The 20,764-nt window shown below is 33.5% G+C and overlaps 1 protein-coding gene across 2 annotated transcripts; it reads right to left on the reverse strand.

The window, feature by feature from the left end:
- Positions 1–7,637: 7,637 nt before the first annotated feature.
- LOC137408186 (uncharacterized) lies at positions 7,638–19,884 on the reverse strand. 2 transcript variants are annotated; one of them, XM_068094586.1, is made up of 6 exons: positions 19,578–19,884; positions 17,078–17,220; positions 14,112–14,212; positions 12,064–12,194; positions 9,703–10,260; positions 7,638–7,917 (listed from the first exon to the last, which is right to left on the reverse strand). In XM_068094586.1, the coding sequence occupies exons 1-6, from the start codon at positions 19,807–19,809 to the stop codon at positions 7,772–7,774; spliced, it is 1,311 nt and encodes a 436-aa protein (XP_067950687.1). In that variant the 5' UTR covers positions 19,810–19,884; the 3' UTR covers positions 7,638–7,771. The 2 variants fall into 2 exon arrangements, with proteins under 2 accessions (XP_067950687.1, XP_067950688.1); XM_068094587.1 differs by having other exon boundaries at positions 7,776–7,911; positions 9,685–10,260.
- Positions 19,885–20,764: the final 880 nt, after the last annotated feature.

Below are 20,764 nucleotides of genomic sequence, written 5' to 3' on the forward strand. Positions count from 1 at the left end.
ACTGGAAAATTCTCAAGCATACATTTTCTTTTAATTGGTCTACTAAACTCTGTAGCCTCTGTCAATGGAAAATTTTTTATACAGTTCATGAGCCACAGCTATCAACATTAAACAACAGAGTAGAAATGATATCGACATGTAGACATGCACGAAAGCACAGACTGGGTCACATTACATGAATTTTGTTACCATACAACATTCGTTTATAGTGTCTTTTAATCCTACTTATTTGAAACCTATAATTGCTTAGCTTGCGTTTATACATTTTACCAACCTTTGGTCATTTTACCTGAAGAGTGTACCTACTACGCACGATACTATTTAGTAGTAAAGTGCTTTAACCATTTTGGTAACTTTTACTCAAATTTGATTATAATATATATTATATGTACTATTTATTATATAGTATATAATATATACTATATTTACTATAATATATATTATATATAATATAGAATACTATATACAATATATATAAAATCTTTATTTGTTTCAATCAAAACATATTTTTAGTCAAAAATCGTCTAAGTTATACATATAAATTATTAACATATAATGTACATAAGTATACATACATTATACATTAACATATATATATTTTATTAAAGTTTCATATATTTATTTGCACTTCTCTTGAAGTAGTGAACAAAGAGAACCAATATATATTTTCTATAAAGTTAATTATTATCTTTTTCTTACCTGTTTTATTCATTTACTCAACATTCTTATTTTAAATATTATACTGTTGACTTTTTTCTGGTTTCTAAATGCTGTTCTGTAAAAATAGTCAAAGCTGTACAACTTGTTGTTTGGTTGCATCAACAAACAGATTAAGCATTGCAAAGAAGCAGCAGACGTTGCCAGAAGTACATCAAACATACTTTTATAATTGGCTAAGCTCTGGTTGAGGTAAAAAAAACTATAATTAACATTGTAAGATCAAAGGCTAATCCTCAAACTACGCAAGTACCAGTAGGGGATCCGGTCTTTAAACATCTAAATATATATATATACGGTACAATATACCTCGTAATGCATCAAATAATAAAGTTTTTGCTACTTTCTGTTTAATGACACTTTGTCTTTTTTCCCTTTAGTAGGAGGTTGGATCGATGCCTGGAGTCAAGCAATGTCAAATGACAGTTTACCAACAGAAACAAACTAAAATGTGAAAACACCATAGAAATTCTTTCAAGTTTTTTAGCACTCAATAAACCAAAAAACTCAAAATATTTTTATTTTAAATTTTTAGGAATATCAAACTGTTTCTGTTTGTTATAGCTTGTGAAGTAGAACGGCAGAACAGAAGTAAAGGCGATCGTTGTAGAAATTGTAGCAACAAACACTTGACTAAATTATTCTTGTATACGCAGTGCACCAAAAGTTTATAAATTAAATACACATGAGCCAAAGTCTAAGTAACTTTCATTATACACATCGCACGCTATTTACCGATATCCATAGACCCACCAGTATTATCAATGTTTATGATGTTTTTACCTAGATGAAGATTTCTAGGCTGACGAAGATGAGAGTTGTTGTAAAGGTTTTAATCACGATAGCGTATGATTTCAATATTAACATTATCTTATGCTGGTTACTATTGAGTTTACCACATATTATTACAAATTATTATCATTTTTTGCTATTTGTGAGCTCATACTGCCGTTTGAATAACAATGTAATTCTTTCGGTAATCTGCCAATCACTGAATCACTGACTACGGTTGATCAATAATTTTTTTGCCAGTTGTTAATAACTTCTGTGACCTAGGACAATCTTTTCATTTGCTTTTTACTGTTTCTAAATTGAGCTCTCTTTTCAGTTTAGCTTAACAAAAATTAAAATTGATATTGCTATTAAGAAAAATAGCAAAAGAAACTTTAACTTAAAAAAAATTAAAACTTGCGTTCTACTGTACTACAAGTACGTGACTTGTGAAACCATGTTACTTCTGTTATTAAGGAATGTTCTAATAGTAATATATTGGTGTAACATACAGCAACACAAACTTGAATCTGAAAGTAAAGTTATGCTATTTCTTATTTCTCTTATTTATGTTAATCAGACACTAAAAACTTGTACTTGCAGTATTAATGAGTTTCAATAAATTAAGATATGCAGATATAACATAGCTAACATATAATATAAAAACGTATTGTATAATATAAAAAGCAAAGAGTATGTAGCTGTTAGTCAATCATTACATTTTTTTCAGCAGATATACATGTAGGCCAGCTCTCATCAAGTGATAACTTGAAGAGCAGATCTATATCTGCATGAAACAAATTTTCTCTGATTAACTAACAGCAAAGTGCTCTTTATATTTTATATTATACTATAAGTAACTCTACACTTTGTGCATTAAATGCTCTTTTTTATTTTTATGAAACTAGTTTTTCTAACAATAATATATGTTATTATAATCATTATTATAAGTTTGATATAATTGGTATTATAAATACAACAACACATAAATGTGACAGTGATATATAATTTACTATGTGTAATACATTTATCATATAGTTATTTAGCAATATTTAGTACTATTTAGACGATGCTGTTTATATTTAATATATTAATGGTAAGATATACTTTTACATAAAAATATTTAGAGCATCAATAATAAAAAATAATCATTGTGCCAGTTTGACTTCAGTTTGGCCACAGTTTGACCTCTGGTAGACCTCATATATGGTTCCGTCTAATTACAAAGGCAAAGTTCTCATAGAAAGCCTGGTAGCGTAAGATGTCATAAAAAGCACCGTTGTAGGTCACACAGAAAAGATTGAAGTTATACATGAAAAAGCTATCTGAACCTTATGTCAAAATGGTAAAGACAAACAATATATACATTTATGATTTATTCTCATGACATAAAAATTGAAAAATAAGTATAATAATACGAAATTAAACTTTCAATATACATTCTCCAAATAGCGGGAACATTTTTATGCGAGGCCCATCAGTTGTTCAATTGTTAATAATTTCACTTTGAGAGTTTCATAGTCAAACCAAAACTTACCTTTGTCGAATTGTATGTCGTCTAACATGTTTTAAGCTCATGGTTTGTTCTTGTGAGAGATTCTACTACAATCCTCTCTCACAAGCCTGTTGTCAGCACTGCGTGGAGAGGCAGCAATATCATTGCGGGTTGTATAAGGTTAATACAACGCACGCAGCTGTTACCCTGACTGAAGAAAATAGTTTAACGGCTCAAGTATAACGACAAGATGGTCAATTAAACTATTAATAAACTTCTTACCATAAGGATACAAGTGGAGAAGGGGGTGCCTGACGCCTCCCGTAAGTAGGCTAGTTATGAATTGTTTGAAACTTTGTACTAATCTAATAAGTATGCAGCTATTAATAGTTCACTAGTCAGTAATCAATATTGCTGGACTCGGATGCGGCTGACTCGATGATCTGCAATATACCTTATAGACTGATGGGTCCGTCGAGTTTCTGGGAGTTGATATTAAGGTAAATTTTTGAGTTCTACTTTTATATGAGTAATGTGTATGGACATGTTGCTGTCGAATTGAATAAATTGTGAATATGAAAAGAAACCTTTATTATTATACACAATAATGCACACCTCGGTATAAAACCTTAACAAGCACTCATAATAATAGTGCTTCATCATATAAATTTTAAAGTTACTTCACAGAATTACCGGTATAAAATATCAGGTTAAAATCCAGTATAAATTATTAGAAAGCAAGCGTATGATGAAATGTTCAATCATAACATGGCAGCTGCCATTGTTGTGCTGTATTACCACCTGCCAGTTTTGAATTTAGCAAGGAGTATAATTAGTAAAATGTGAAGCAAAATTTTACAGCTCTATAGTCTGAATTAAGTCTCACCTACGCGCATTTAAGTATAGACCTTGACCTATAGATACCACTTGTCACACACCAATTGCTTTTTGTTTGTTTACTAGCCAGGAGTAGCAAACGACGTGATTGCGAACAGGCAATGCTTAACTCGGGTTGTAGTATGCAGTCATTGCACAAATAATACTGTAAGAGGGTCATCTCAGACTTTGTTTCAAACATCTCGAAGAACTCTATTTATTGCGCTGGGTAAAAAAGACTTTCTATTTTGTAAGTTGTGTTGTTATTTCGGAATAGCAAAAGTCGATTCAGATTTGACTTAATTATTCCAGAGCATTCTGGAAAAGGGAAGTCAACTTATACATTAGGAACACTTATAATAATGCAGCTTTTGTCTTAAAATACCAATTGACTTATGAGATCGATGTATACATATCAATACAATATATACATATCTAGATCCGGATCTTTTTGGGTTTTTTTTGTGGTTCTTTTAAGTTGGCTGCCAAAAAATATTTTGAAAGTTTTTTTTTTCAATTTGGTTTAAAAAAAATTTTTGTACAATTTTTTTGAATTTTTGTAAATTCATTGTTTTCAGCAATAAATTCTGTGAAAAATAATAAGAGCGCGACTCACAAATACCCAACTTCATGAACTTTAAGAGTCAATGCAGGTAGCAGGAAACCGCATTTTGATAGTATTGTGAAGTCAAACTCATCATTTTTTTCACTAATATCAGACATATTTATTACATCACATTCATTCAGTGATTTTTAGTCAAATTATGTACATAAACAAAGGTTTTTAAACCGTATTTGGCGCCTTGTTTTAAGATGTACACAAAGAGTTGAATTTTTATGTATGGTAAAAATAGAAAAATGCACATAGACAGTTTGTTGTGGATCTTTAATTGGTCAGATTTAGCTGTGACAGATCATGGCCAAAATCATTTGGCCATCCCTGATGTGCAGTATATATTGGTAATAGCCATCGATATAGTCTACCTTGTATTATATCTGCACACAATGTAAGCTAAAATCTTTTCTAATTTGAGACAATAGCTCCCAACTCATTGTCCATGAGGAATAATGAGCAGCAACATAGCTCAATTTTTGAAGAATTTCTTCAAAACAAGCCCTTTTTACAAGCTTGCAAAAAACGTAAGAAATATCTATAAACAATAACGTGTATCCTAGCATGCTAGCATACACGTGTATTCCAAGTATCTAGCAATAACGTGTATTCTAGCATGCTGAAATACACTAATTTGTGTATTCCATTAGTGTATTCCGCTAGTGTATTTCATTGCTGTATTTCGTTAGTGTATTCCAGCATGCTAATTACATGCTGAAAATTTGTTGTGAAATGATTGAAAAAATTGCAAGTTCGTTTGTTGTGAAGCAAATTAAATTACATAGACTAAGTTCTCTCTTGCAGTTAGTCGAGATGACTAAGACTATTTAGGGTTGCCTTCCATAAAGCTGCGTGAAGTGAAGAGATTTAAGGCTTTCGCTGGAACAGATTAACTCTTTCAACAGGAAGGATATAGTATCCAGCGGGCAAGAATAGGTGAGGCATGCTAGCAAATCTGCTCTGCTGCAGCGGCAGGCTGATAGATAGTTTTTTTATCCATACCCTTCAGATGCTGCCAAGGAGCTGCCAAGGTGCACCACTGGTAAAGCCCAGAACTTTCAGAGATATTATTTTTGGCTTTATATAGGTGTACATATCAACCTTACCATTTGTGGGGAGGTTGGAGGTTTAGTCGTCATCGGCCCGACGCATGCACCAGTGGTTCTGGGTTACATGTGTCACTATGTTTTCATAGGACGGTTACTCCGCAAGTTGGAGCCATCATCAAGATGGAAATAAAAAAACTCGTGAGTCAAGTGAGTCTTGATACTCACAAATTTTTATTGATCGTTTCATGCTTGTCAACGATGGAAACTTACGAATGATACACAAGAAAATGTAACCTAAGGCATTTCATTTTAAACATTTTCCACATTTCGGATTTTCTTAGTTTGAACGTGCTGTTACGTTCTTTGGCTTACAATCGTCATCTTTTTTAACAAATGCTTTTTTTAGCGATTTTCTATTGAAACACTTACCACACGGTAACTCAAAAGTGTGCACAACTCCAAACCACATCATCAGAACAACGGAAATACAGTGTTAGTCTAAAATACCTGTATTAGGAGAGGTTGTGGCTCAGTGATTAGGGCACCGAGTTACGGTCAGTAATTAAACAACTCATAAAATGACACAAGGACCATTGGTGGTGTTAGGAAGGGCATCCAACCACAATCCATCATTTTTTAGGTCATCAAGCCGTTTGCGCATGTGCTCATTCACGAAAAAGCGGCCATATTTGTAGAAAAAAATCGTTATTTTTTTATTTAATAGTACTTTTTGGTGTTATTTTGATACTATAATAAAAAAATTGCAAACAAAAGCATCATTTTCAACAATTCCTTGTAAAGGCTTCGTGTTTGTAACAATAAAATTGTCTATAAAGATGGCCGACAACGATAAAATGACGTCACGAAAAAAACGAAGGATTGTTTCAGTGTTGCATCAGTCTAGTCTGTAAAGCCTCCTCAAAGCAAGCCACATTGCTTTCTCATAGGCCTATTGAACTAAACAATTCGTGAGTTTGCATTTTAGATCAACTATTAGACTCTCTAGTTTATATAATGCTAATAACACGATGGTGTTGAGCTCATGCGGGTAGACTAGGTGATCTGCAAACTATGTGAGAGCTCGTGTGTGTTACTGCCAAGTTTGCTATAAGAGGCTATTAAGGTTGCCATGGTTACTATACCTTAAATAAGATTAATGAATTAGATAATGCTGGAATTTTAGCTTCCTGATCTGAGTTTTCCACTCAGAATTGCCTAAGGAATAACCAAAAATAGACTCGGTCTTTTCAATCTTGGCTCTTGTCTGGAGGAAGTCCTCCATCTTTGTCAAAGTTTGTTGATAGTACTTGGTTGAACTTGTAGAAAAATAAAAGTAAATTTACTTTAGAACGGCTCGTACAACTCTTGTCTTATTGTATAAAAGAGATCAAAAGCTCAAACAGGCGTGTAGATAAACTTTTAAAGTTCCCGACCTATAACCTTGTAAAACCCTTTTGTTCCACTCATTCAAAATCCACGATTTCTGTCTTCTTATTTCTGTTTTGGCGCGTAACAGAAGTAATGATTTTGTTATTGATTACTGATTTCAATAAAAACTTGCACATACCTACTTATAGCTTTTCATGGCCTGATTAAACTTACAGAGCCACAAAACAACATGATGCTATCAGTGCAGCGACAACGTCGCCATTTATGATTGATTCTTGAACAATAGAGTTGCCATAAAGCCAAGATGAATCATAAAGCACTTATGCCTAGTAACTACCATGTACGATGCAAATCAAATCAGCTGTCATATTATGCTGCTTGAAAGAAGTATTAGACAATAAACATGGCAGCAATCATGCTGTAAAATTACGTCGATGCTGATTGGTTGGGCATGAAGATAAAATGCAGTATTGTTACAACTTCACAATCCGAGATAGCCTGTCGATTGTAATATTTTTAGCGTTATCATCAAAGATGCGCAGATTTGAAACTCTGTTGCCATGGTGGTGCCATTCCTCTGTAAAAACTAAGCATGCGTGTAAACAATTGCTAGTTGTTTTTGTCAGTTTTCATAAAATTTTTGCATCATCCTTACTCATTTTAATCCGTAATGATTAGTAGAGCATTGTACTTAGTAAGAATGCATCCAATCAATCAAATACCAGGATGAGAGCTTAGTTTTATTTTATTATGAATTGTTTAAAATATTTTGCCGACACACAGAGAGTAAATAAAACAATCTTAGCCAACGAAAAGGGAGTAATAAAATCAGAAACAATAAAAACAACAATGTTCTATTCTTTATCGGCTGGAGGAAGATCCTGTGCGTGACACATCCAGAAACTTTCGCATCTTCTGCAGCGAGGTCATGAGATGATCCACACCTTCAGCAACGTTTCTTTTCAGGCATTTGAAGTTAGACTCCGTCGGGAAGCATTTTTCTGGGTCTGCAAATAAGAAGCCATTTTATTTTAGCTTATTTGAACCTGCAGATGAATTATTGTGGCTATTTGAACCTGCGAAAGAATTACAATGTGGCTATTTAAAGCTACAAATAGAAATATTCTGCGATGCGCTATTTCAACACGCAAAAGTGTAATTACATCTATTTGAGCACTATCGTGGGAGAGCTAACCTGGTATTGAGGTAAAGTAATTTCTTATCTTCGTACAGAGTATAAGTATGCTGGTTATAAGGGATTTTTTTTGAAGCCCCAAGAGCTAGCTCATTCACATTTTTGATTAGGTAGAACTTTTTTAGTTTAAGCGCGAACCAAATATGTCTTGTTTAATAATACTTTTTGCAGACGTGTGCACTAAAAGAGAACACTTACAGAAAAAAACCATTTGTGTAAATTTAACAAATTATACCATTTCTAAAATATGTAATCTTTTTTTAAACATAATTGAAGTAGCAAATCTATAAAGATAATAGAATATATTAAATGTAAACCAGACATAGTCTGGTATTAGAATTATGTAGCTTATGTTTGACTCTTCAAAAATTGATGATTATTTGTAGTTTGTGAAAACTGGGAAGGTTAAATTCTTTAGGTTTTGCATCAAAGTCAAGTTTGACATTCCTGTTGCTTTTTAATATATACTATTTAATCTTTAAACTTTAACATTTTAACCTTTCCTATTTTTAGATTTGAGAAACAGAAAGAATTGGTCGTCCCATTTGAAAAATTTAACCAATCAAACTCATCCTGCTGTTGACAGGCTAAGGAACATAGACCATTAGATCACGGCTGCTTTCTAGTTGTTTATTCCAAATAGTTTGGATTATTTCAGAGAGTATCTTTTAACAGTCAGAATGATTAGTGCGTGTGATGCCTTCACAAATCTTCCTCTATGATTACTAAAGATACTGATAAAAAACTAAAGAGATCAAATTATTTACAAAAGGCAAAGCAAGTGGGGTGATAATAGATACATATGCAGATACATCTAAACACTTTTATCATATGACACAGTCTGAGGGTCTGTTTGTGATTGCTAAAAATAATGCTCTTTTCAACTTTTTTGACCTCATGTCAATCAGGATTTTAGAGATTGGGTGGAGTTGAATGAAAGGTCGACTGCAGGAACCACGGAATATGTTTTAGTGGTTCCAATAATTTAGTTGCAAATAAAATAAAAGAAGTAAAAATGAATAAATATAATAGCAATAGAAAGAGATGGAGTTCTCATGCTTCTTTCATCCTATTCCAGGCTTTTAGCAAAAAAAGAGATTACATCTCATTGACTTAAGCTTCTACGAATAATTGTTGCCAAATAATCTAGTTTTCGGGTTTTTTGTGTTCAGTTACAAGCTGTATTAAGTTAAAATTTTAATAACTCCCAAAATTAGAAATGCTCAAAAATGATAGACTGTTTTGTTGCTTTAAAAATAGTTTTGTTCATTATTATTATTATATAAAAATGACCAAAATTTCAATTTAGTTTATCAAAAGATGTTGAAACGGCTCATTCTTTGAAAATTGTTGAATATCTTTCTTTATATAAGCTATAATTATGACGTAGCATCAAATATGACAAAAAAAAACAAAGCCAAGTCTTAGCATTAGTCAGAATATTAAAAGTTATTTTATTTTATAATTGTAAAGACCTCTTGTCTGACATTCTTTAAGCTTTTAGACTCTGTACATTTAGTTCTTACTCTTGCATAAAAAGGTTTAACCGATTAAAACTTGTGAGAAAACGTGAAACAACAAGTATCTGTAGCCTCACCTCTGGCATTTCCATCTGCATCCGTAACAAAATCAGAAGTGGTGCTCTCAAATGAACCAGTCGTGGTGCTTTCGAAGAAATCGCCAGTTACGTTTTGAATGAAGCCACTGGTAGTGCTCTCGGTGAAACCCTCAGTGGCATTTACAGGGAAGCCAGTTGTGGTGCTTCCAGTTGATCTGGTGAAGGTGCTTCCAGTTGATCCGGTGAAGGTGCTTCCAGTTGAATCAGGGGTAATGCTCCTAGTAGATTCAGTCATGGTACTGTCAAGTAAACTAGTGGTGATCCTTCCAGTTGTTTCAGTGATGATGCCTTCGGTTGAACCAGGAGTTGTGCTTTCAGTTGATCCAGTGATAGCGCTTTCAGTAGAACCAGTGATGGTACTTCCAGTAAAACCAGTGACGGTACTTTCAGTTGAACTAGTGGTGGCGTTTTCTAGTGATCCAGAAGTGGTGCTTTGAGTGGAACCAGTGGCGGTGCTTTCAGTTGAACCAGGAGTGGTGCTTCTCGTGAAATCGGTAAGCTCCGCAAAACTAGTATCAGTGCTTCGTCTTTCAAAATCTGAAATGCATTTCATATTATTGATAGAAAACTTTCATTCTGCACAAACCACTTTTGCTGAAATAATTACAAAACCAGGGAGCTTTGAACACTTAAAACAACCTGAAACAAAAACAAAAAGTTCTAACAACAATATGATTGAAAAACCTAGAAAACAAATTATTGCAATTGCAATTGTAAATCTAAAATAACATTAAGTGAGATTGCTTAAATCTAAGTTGTTTTTGTTTAACATAATTGGGTTTCGCGTAGTCTTCTCCAACTGCTTAGCAACGGAAAAGTAACTCTTTAAAAGTTTATTTCATTTTATTTTATTTATTTTTGTGAAGTCACTGCGAATAAATCGATAAATCTGCTACAAAAGATTTTTCCATACATAACAATTCATTTCTTAAAAGAAAATCTGCGTGGGATTCCGCGAGAGATTTTTAGGCAGAGATTGCGTAAGACTCCTGGTAATTATGATTAAAATATTTTTGTAGTCTATCAAGTTTAGCTCATTTGTTTCCATACAGATGTCTAGACACAATGAAATAGTATGTGAGAAGTTCAACTAATCACCAGATTTACATTTATAAATAACGTATAAATAATAAGGTTACGTATAAAGAGCTGGAGTGATCCAAGACGAACGTAGGTAATAGGATAAACTGAGGTCAGTTGCATTCATCAATATAAGACCAAACACGAAAAGTATATGAAACCAGAGGTTTGTCTATATTTCGAGAGCTGTTGCAGCTGTTTTGCACTTGTACAAATATTCACATTCTTTCTGTTTATATATTTGTATATGGCTGATGTTTCTCATTCAACTGTACAAGAATGGACAAGTCTGCTGTTTGACATCCACATAATTTGTGTTCCATGTACCTGATAAACTAAAACACTACGATTAAGCCAAAGACAATAAAATGGGCCCCAACTGGACAATGATAGTTTAAAATTGTAAACATATTTATGGTAGACCTGACAGAATAGTGCATACAGATGTTTGTGTGAGATGGGTTGTTCAAACTCAAGTAATTCCCCATGTAAAATATTATTTTCAATGTCTCTAGGCACTCTAGACTTAAATATGCCCGACCACACTCATGATATGATCCAAGAAATGATCTAATACACGACTTATTTTATGACAAACAAACAGGGGAGATCAGACTGCAACAGCTAAGAGATCATAGACGGATTTTGTTTTGAGCACTGAATTAATAAAACTGGCAAATAATGGTTTCTTAAAAAAATACATATACCCTAGTTAGTAAGCTGACTTAATGCTATTTATAGTAATACTATTAATAATGATACTACATGTAATTATAGTGATAACAGTCATAATAAACATGACAATAACAGTAATACTAATAACATAACAGTAATACTGATGACCATAATAATAATAATAATAATAATAATAATAATAATAATAATAGAAATGCGTATAATAATATTAACAATCATAATAATAATAATACCAATGGTACTGATAATGATAATAATTGTAATAATACTAGTCGTGATAGCAATAGTAATACTAGTAATAACAAATAATATGAGTATTCATTTGAATATAAGTGTAATTTTAGCTCTTACTTAATATTTTATGCTCTTTGACCTTACAAACCTATTTATATATGCAGCTGTTTTAGCTTGTCGTATGATTGCAAAGTTACGAAATCACATATGACTCGGCGACTCAATCATCTCTTACAATGGTTGCACATATGCATAGTAAATAATACCAACATTAAAAATGCTACACTTACATTTCTTGCCTATTTTCAATGCAATAAAACGAGCATTTACCTGTTACTGTTGAGAAGTTGTCTTCTTCTTGTGGAGGAATAAAAAAGGCGGACATCTCCCGACCTACACCAACACTTGTGTCACTTAGTACATTTACCCAGAAGGTGTCAAATTCTTTGACAAATGTGGCACTAAAATATATAAATGCTGATGAAAATACCTTAACAGAAACTACTAAATAACCGTTTTCTAAAACATTAAATCAGGATTGTCTTTGAAGACTGTTTATCTTGAAACATCTTCAGCACCAGAAGCTCTGACAGTTAAACGACACAGTCACGGAATAAACTTACTGTAAAGATATTGTTAGCACAAATGTTTAAACCCAACTGCAACAGAGTTCAGTGCAATCTTCCAGTGTTACTGTCTAATCTTTACAATAACAAAAGGCATGTGCTGCCGTCACCAAGGTTGAATGACATGTGCTGCTGTCGCCAAGGCAGGATGACATGTGCTGGTGGCACTAAGGTTGGATGGCATGTGCTGCCGCCACCGAGGTTGGATGGCATGTGTTGCCGCCACCAAGGTTGGATGACATGTGCTGCCATCACCAAGGTTGGATGTCATGTGCTGCCATCACCAAGGTTGGATGTCATGTGCTGCCATCACCAAGGTTGGATGACATGTGCTGCCATCACCAAGGTTGGATGGAATGTGCTGCCGTCACCAAGGTTGAATGCTGTGAAAAGGCTTGCATCACACAGGAATCAAACACAAGTTTTGACTTTGCTCCATATATTGTAATTACCATAAGCGATCTGCTACAGTTCTGTCACAAAAACTCAACCAAGTGTAGCGATGTTTGTCAACAAAATTTACGTTCAGCAACTTATAACCATAAAATTGAAATGATCACTTCAAAATATGCTAGCATTTCAAGAAGATAGCCATTAATTTTATAAATGTAGAGTGATGTATCTGCCACGTGGCATTAGCCATTCCATTGTGGTTTTAGTAATGGCCGATCATCAATAAAAGTGACAGGCACGAACTGCTGTTCTTTTTTATTAAAGCCTGATACTGTCAGCTGCAGGATTGAAAGTAACATTTTGCACTATGAAACATGGTGTACGAGTAACTCAGGGAACTCTCAGGGTTAGTTAGTTGTGGCTATGAGCAAGAACCTAGTGTATTTGCAAGAATAGTACTGTACATTGTAGTATCACATATCATTATAAATTCATATGTACGTGTATGTATATACAAACATACGTGTGTACGTACATACGTATGTATGTACATGTGTACGTACGTACGAACATACGTATATATACACTCATGATACAGACAGTACTATTTCAGCTATTTAAGTCTCAGCATTGCAGCTCAGAGTTGGCAAGTTAAATAACTCGCATTGCCTATGAGAATTGACTTCCTGCTATGGAACAACTGCATTGTATCACAGACTTTAAGAAAGTAACATTTTATTGGCATCAGCGATCATCAACAAAATGATTTTTTTCATTAAATGCCAAAACAAAACTGAAAAATCAGAAATCAGGAATTATTGAGTGAGTTTAAAAAGCATGTTTCTAAAGTTGATAATCTATTAGTATTGTGAAGGAGTCAGGGTAGTGAACTGAAGGTTGTAGTAACAAAAAGTTTATAAACTGAAACATATGATGGTAGATGTTGTATGTTGGTGTTACAGAACAAAATACTATATTTACTATATGTGTGAAACTGTGAAAGCGGAAATCACATTTTTAAAATGATCACAGGTGTGTGGTCAAGTTTTGCATTAAGTAGATAGCACCGCAAATTTAATAAAAGCTATCAGGTTTTTCTCTGCAGATTGTCTAAGTAATTTTGATAGATTCGTTTTATATTTAAGAATTAATAATTACAATGAGAACCAAAGATTTTAAGAATTTGATAAACATTGACACCAGTAAGCAGGTGGTATTTTAAACTAAGTTGTGACTTGATTTTTTAATTGAGGAAGCGAATCAACAGATTTTTATGAAGTTTAACAGGTACTCAAATTAAGAAACTTATCAAGGTCTAGTAAAAATGATTGCCAAGTAGTAGTTGGTGGTAAAGCTTACTGGAAAGTGACATCTCCTGTAAAAACTTGTTCAGGTGAAATCCAGTAAAAGGTGAGTTCAGTTTCTGCAGAGTTCCTCCAGTCAAGAGTATGTGTGATGGCCTGTAGAGGTTGAAACACACAATATAAAAGTTCATCGTTATCAAACAATTTAAACTCAGATGTCAACATTATTACAATCTTGAACCTTGATGGTCCTTTTATTTAATCTTGTCTGATTCACTTATTGATGTGGTTGATGGAAATAAAAAATTATCAAAGTCACCCTTATTTAAAGGGTTCATCTTTAAAATTGCATTACCAAAAAGCTGGTCCGAGATCTTATATGTTTTTTGCAAGCCAATAATAACTACATTCGTATCTTTCACAACGAATTGTTTTAAAATCTTTACTGTAATAAGAACAATGCTCCAGGCTTTCCGATTGGATGTTGGAAAAAATAGCTTCTCACTAGATTAGAACTCAGACATTCAGCGTAGCAGCCAGGAACACTACCAACTGCACAACTCTACCACCTTGCCATACTTTGGAATACTTGTGCTGATATTGATTACATATGACGATTTTTTTACATTGCACCGAACTGCCAGAGCACTGCGAATATAATTACAAAAGTTTCTAAATTTTACGGCACTTAGATTTTTTTACATGCATCTTTAAAATGTTTAATTAATTTTGGAAACTCAAATTGACTGGGAAATTCTAAACTGCTACATGGGTTGGTTTTCTCCAACCATTTACCGGCATCTGCTTTGATAACCAGATAGGTAAAGCCTGCGCAAGTAAGAGTTGCCCATATCCACAATAAACTTAGCCCAACTATCCGAACACACCAAAAAGTCCATTCAACATCTAAATGGTTTCAACTCGGGTGCATATCGCAGTCATACGTCATTCGATGCACTGCTTATGAAATTATACGAAACATTTATTTCCCATGTACCATCCCTGTCTTGGCTTATCCTGTCTGATGTATTCAAATCTCCATTACACAAGCATGCCATGAGTGTGTTGCTAGACGTTAGGGATTCAATTGGATTAATAGCTAATCGCAGAATTAATCCAATTGAATGTCTGATTAGAAAGAAGGAACCGCGGTGAGTCAACAATACACATTCGAGCTGAACGTTCTATATATTTGCTGAAATCCAAGCTTTCCCCATTAGTTATCGAATACTTCAAATAGAGCGGACAGAGAAATGAGTCGTTGTCACGCTGTGTGTCATGTCGCTGTGTTTGCGCAACAGATATACATCAAGTTGTGCAATGAAGTGTGTCACAAATAAATGATTTTTTAAAGATGGTTTCTATTAGCAACCTGCCTGATCATCTCATCATCTTATTAAAACATCAAGTTTTTTGCAAATATTTGATTTTTTTTCTTCTGTATAGCTTATTAATGATGCGATCAATTTTCTAAATAATTAAAAAAAATTTACCAACCAAGTTTAACTTTTAATGCTGTCGCGTATCTTTAACGAGACAGTGACATCACAAATTGTAAGTGTACAGCAACTGGGACTGTAGCTGAACTATAACCGAAATATAGTGAGCTATCAAGTAGGTTGAAAATATATCTGCATTAAAACATTATTTAGGAGGATCACAGATTATAGGATTGGTTTGCTACATCTGAATTCTACCTAACACTGAACTAGTTACAGTTTGGTAGATAGAAAACTTGTTTAGTTGTTACTTGCCTTTGTTGACTATAGTTTAACTACCAGATAAATATCAGAGAACGCTTAGGATTTCAGAAAATATTTAGAAGGATTAGCTCAAACGTCTATAGACTCCGTTTGCTACTATCAAAATTCTATTTAGTCACTAGCCTAATTACAGTTTAGGAAATAAAAAACTGCTGTCTAGTTTTTGTTTACGTAACATCTGTTTACCGCTTAAATGACTGCTATTAGCTTTTTCGCTATGGTCTCAAATGTTCTACTGATGAATTTCACCTTACAACGGTATTTGCATGAGGTGTCCAATAGTTAAATATTTTATTGCAGTTTATAATATACTCGTCATAACACAATAACTCAGTAGAACTAGTCGCCAAATCAATCAACTAAGGTCTGATTCTCTGTATTTGTAGTTCCAGGAGCTGTAATTTCTATGGGCACGTGGTTATTACCGGTTCATCGGTTGCACCTGTTGCCTAGCTCCTGACATGTAATTACAGGTCTTGCGTAGAAGTGCTAATATATTGCATCATTTAGCTTAACATTATAAGGAAAACTGACCACATTTATTATCCAGTGGTTTCATCATGATTCCATTTGTTTACAGCTTTCATCAGATTTCCAAGTTTAATCAAGCAACTGTCATGGCTGACAATCCTGAAGGAATCAATTTAGAACCCAAACCTAAGATGTCTAGCGCACTTGGTTATTGCATTGACATATTGAGCTTCTTCGCATCAGAACAAAACGATGCCAATACAACGGAGAGAAGTCACCTCAGCATGAGCTGTCTCATAACAAATCAATAATCAATAATCAATTAATTTATAAATTGTTCATTTAATAAACATCAATTCATTTGCTGGCTGAAAGAGTAATATAAAATAGGATACCTTTCTTGTTTAGGAATAAAACTTCAACCTGTTAATTCTATCAGTTCCGCTCAACCACTGAGCTACACCGGTTCTCAATAATCTGGAGAAAGTTTCTACTAACTCAAGTCCACAAACTTTTCTGATGACTAAATCTAAAACACTCTACATACACTCACCCTAGATTGTTTTGTGACAAATACTTTTATTCTGTCATATAGAGGTTCGCTGTTTAAATGAATTTAAAAATAACTTTTTACATTAAGTTTGAATTACTTTTCTCATTAGCAAAGTAAAATTGAATATATTCAACTGAAGAATAATTAGTCTTACAACAAAGGAAAATATTGTTTATTGGACTCGATTTTAAGATGATCCAGTATTTGGTACAAGTAAATAGAAGCATTACTTACAGTTCCTTCACACATGGTTTGGGCATAGTTTTCATTTTCTGTGTCAACCTGAAACTCTCCCACGAGGAACTCCTCCCCATCATCACCCATGGAGATAGCGGCGAGAATAAAGCCTTGGAAATGATTTGGTCCAACCAGCTTCACTATATACAAATATGGATATCTAAGGTAAAGCCTGTCTCTTGACAGAGATTGGCCAATTTTTTTGAAATTAGCTTGTTCAATTTGCAAAAAAATGGTTCACTTTAAATGGCATGAGATAAAAACAAAAAAAGTTTTAAACCATTGTTTCACCATATTTAGCGCAAAAACCTAAACTTCTGCAAAAAACCCATCACTCTATCCTGGTTGACTCTTCCTTCAGAATTCTAGCTTAATATTAAATTTAGAAATAGCAAATGACTCATGTACCAGATTTTACAATATTTTGAGCTATTTTGAAAACAGAGGGAACTAAATGGTGCAGCATCATTCACAAGTTATTATGACTTATAGACCTTTATCAAGAAAGCCTCAGTAATCAAGTAAACAACATTTTCACACATAAATGGCCCCAGCACAAGTCAATGTTTCACAAGAAATTAAGTTCTTTAGAGTTGACCAGTTATTTCCTTTCAAAGGAACGAAATTTCAGAGTCCGTAGACAAGCCAATACATCAAAGTAATGAAATACCAGAGGCGCTGGCTCGTAGCCACAGAAATATCTTAAACGGCAACTATTAAACAGAAAAAATGCTTTACTGCCAATAATTTAAACACAAACACATTTACTGAGTTCAAAATTTCAATAATGTAGAGTTTAAAAATAAACTTTTAAAATTGTCATTGGCAACTTGCCAAAATATGTTTATCAGTTTTCAAAGGAAATAGGCGAGTAGGAAAACCTATAATTGCCTGTAAATTATAGCTATTGACATAACGCTAGAGCTCAACAAGTTATGGCTGGTCGGCAGACAACAAACAGACAATTAAATCTAATTATGTGTTTATAGCTTTTTATTAGCCTTAGTAGTCATCAACAATATGATGTTTTTTGTTTCATACCAAAAGGAAAATTAGAGACAGAAATTACAAATTATTGAGTAAGTTAAACAGATGTATTTCAAATGTCGGTAATCTAACAGTATTGCGGAGGAGTCGGGACAGCGAATTGCAGTTTGCCATAAATGAGCTGTAAGATAATATTAGTTACGGAGAAATAGCATGAGTTCAGAGTCAGGAGACACTTTGTCTATAACCCTAATGACTATTGAATTTTATGGTTCAAGGCGACTACATACACAGTGGCAAATGTAGCATAACTGCCGAGGTCTAGATTTTATCATTGCGAATCACTCTAAATTTTTACCTTAACCAATGAAATTGCAGTAAAGTTGCTGTTGTTTACGTGATAAGGATTGGCATTTGGAATTGCATTTGAAGTTGCCTGATTGGTAGAGATTGCCTGGGTATTCAGCCAATAAACAAGTGACGAATAGTTTTGAGCTTTCATTCAAAGACACACCCGTTTTTATTCCAAGTTAGCTAAAATACGATTGGGTTTACAAAAAAATACACTAAAGTTAAGCTAAAATACAATAACTCAAATAACAGAAAACCTTAATATTTAACAAAAAAAGCATTTTTCATATATAAAGATGACGTATTTTATCTTGAAATGCAAAATAAACCTGTAAATATTAGTACAATAATCTTTAGGTCTAGGAAGAAAATATGATACACATACCAGCGCTTTAGTTTGGGTCACTTTATTAGACGGTTTTTGACCATGAATTCTCTTTTATATAAGCAATTCATTCAAGGTTAGCAGTTTAAATTTAAAAGTTTTTATTGGTAAAAAATTAAAAGTGAACCACTGGTAATAGCGTCAGTTTAAACTTTTAACCTTCATGTAGTCATTTTAATACAAGAATATAAGTTGTGAGAATAAAAGAATAAACAAAATTCTTTGTTACAATTTTACTATTAGCGTAATTTAAAAATAAGTTATAAAAGTTGGAATGAAATTATGTGTTTTCAGTCTAACACAACTTTTTATTTCAAGACACTCAGTAAGTTATTTATTGTAAATTATATCGCACCATATTGTTAGATATTTGTTCGCAGAATTAACTTCCTATGAAAAAAACTTTGGTTCTAATTTATACCAGTAGTTTTTAACAATGATATAAAGCTAAAAAAATTTCTTACCAATTAGATAAAGCTAAAAAGCTGAGACCTGATTTAATTATAAATTTAAGAAAATTTTAATAACAAATCAATTTGGATTTAAATTTATTACTTAGACATGTAGTTGATAAAATCATAAATTTTAGGACGTATGTCAGCTTTTTTTAAATTGCATTTTGATAGCGCTTATAACATACATTAAACACTCTATGGCCAGTTTACCAAAAAAAGGAATGAAAATTGCTCACAAAATCTACTGAAAGGTAAAAAAACAATGCGTAAATTATCTATTTAAATATTGTTAAAAGCAGTTAAATTCAAAAGAACTAACCTTCCACCACATCGCCTCCATACACGAGAGGAATTGAGCCATCCTCACCGCCTTCCACACTCACTATCACTTCATAAGGTGAGGTCGAAGTCTGCTTTGGTATCTGGATCCCTAACCCGTTCGAATGAGCAGGCGTGAGAACATTCTCACAGGCTTGTGTACCCGCACCACTTGGATAGGCAACAGCCACAGACACAAGACAGCAACACAGCGCAGTAAAAGAGAGAGACATTATTATTTCTAATGAAAAATACGATGAGAAGACAAAGTCGCAGTTCTGGTTATTCTTGGTTATGGCTGGCGATAGAGTTATCAGTGGCTTATGTATGTGCCCGGTTCAGTGAGCAGACGTCAAGCTGCAGGAAGTGTCGGTACGCTCTCTAATGGTGCCCTGTCAGCTTTGTTTAATAAATGTGCTTAACTTTATGACTTTTTCAGAAGGATGTAGCGAATGAGATTAGAAGATGGCTGCCATGCTTGGGTTGGTTGGCAAAACACAATAAAAATTTAATTGAAATTATTATACCGCTATGCAGAGGTATATTTACCTTGAAAGACCAGCTTGTTAAACAAAGACTATCTTTCACTCTGTTCAAATGATGGTAACCAACATGTTTGGTTAGATGGGGAAGCGCATAATGGCTACCATTTTGGATTATAATAAAGTGCTGTTTCAGTGGATATTCTTCTCAATCTCAAAACACTATGATGGTTTTGAGATTTTGGCCTTCAGTATTTGAACCTGAAAAGTTACACCTTAAAAAGATAGTGTAATTTTCAAGAGTTTTTAAATTATGGAAACACTAACTTTGAGTTTTTAATGCTTCAAAATTTATTAATGTTTTTAAAAGCTAAATGGAAAAATCAAGCAGCCTCACATTTCAGATCAGACAAACATGAGATATCCTGCACCCACGCAAAAAATATGAAATCGTGTCATAGAATACTTTTGAATGACTAATAATCCTTCCTGATTTAATTTTTTTTAATATTGCAATAACATAGCCCCACAGCTTGAGAATATTACATGGTATTGCATTTGGCTATAGACCCGGTTCTTTAGCAAATTGCTATTAAAGATTTGGCACTATAGTACTAACACCCTCACCGCAACTAGCATGATCAGTTTACCGTGCTACTCTACTAGTTCGCAAACATTTTCAAACTTCTACGACGCTAAGTATATG

The sequence above is a fragment of the Watersipora subatra genome, chromosome 11, assembly GCF_963576615.1.
Source record: "Watersipora subatra chromosome 11, tzWatSuba1.1, whole genome shotgun sequence".
NCBI lineage: Eukaryota > Metazoa > Bryozoa > Gymnolaemata > Cheilostomatida > Watersiporidae > Watersipora > Watersipora subatra.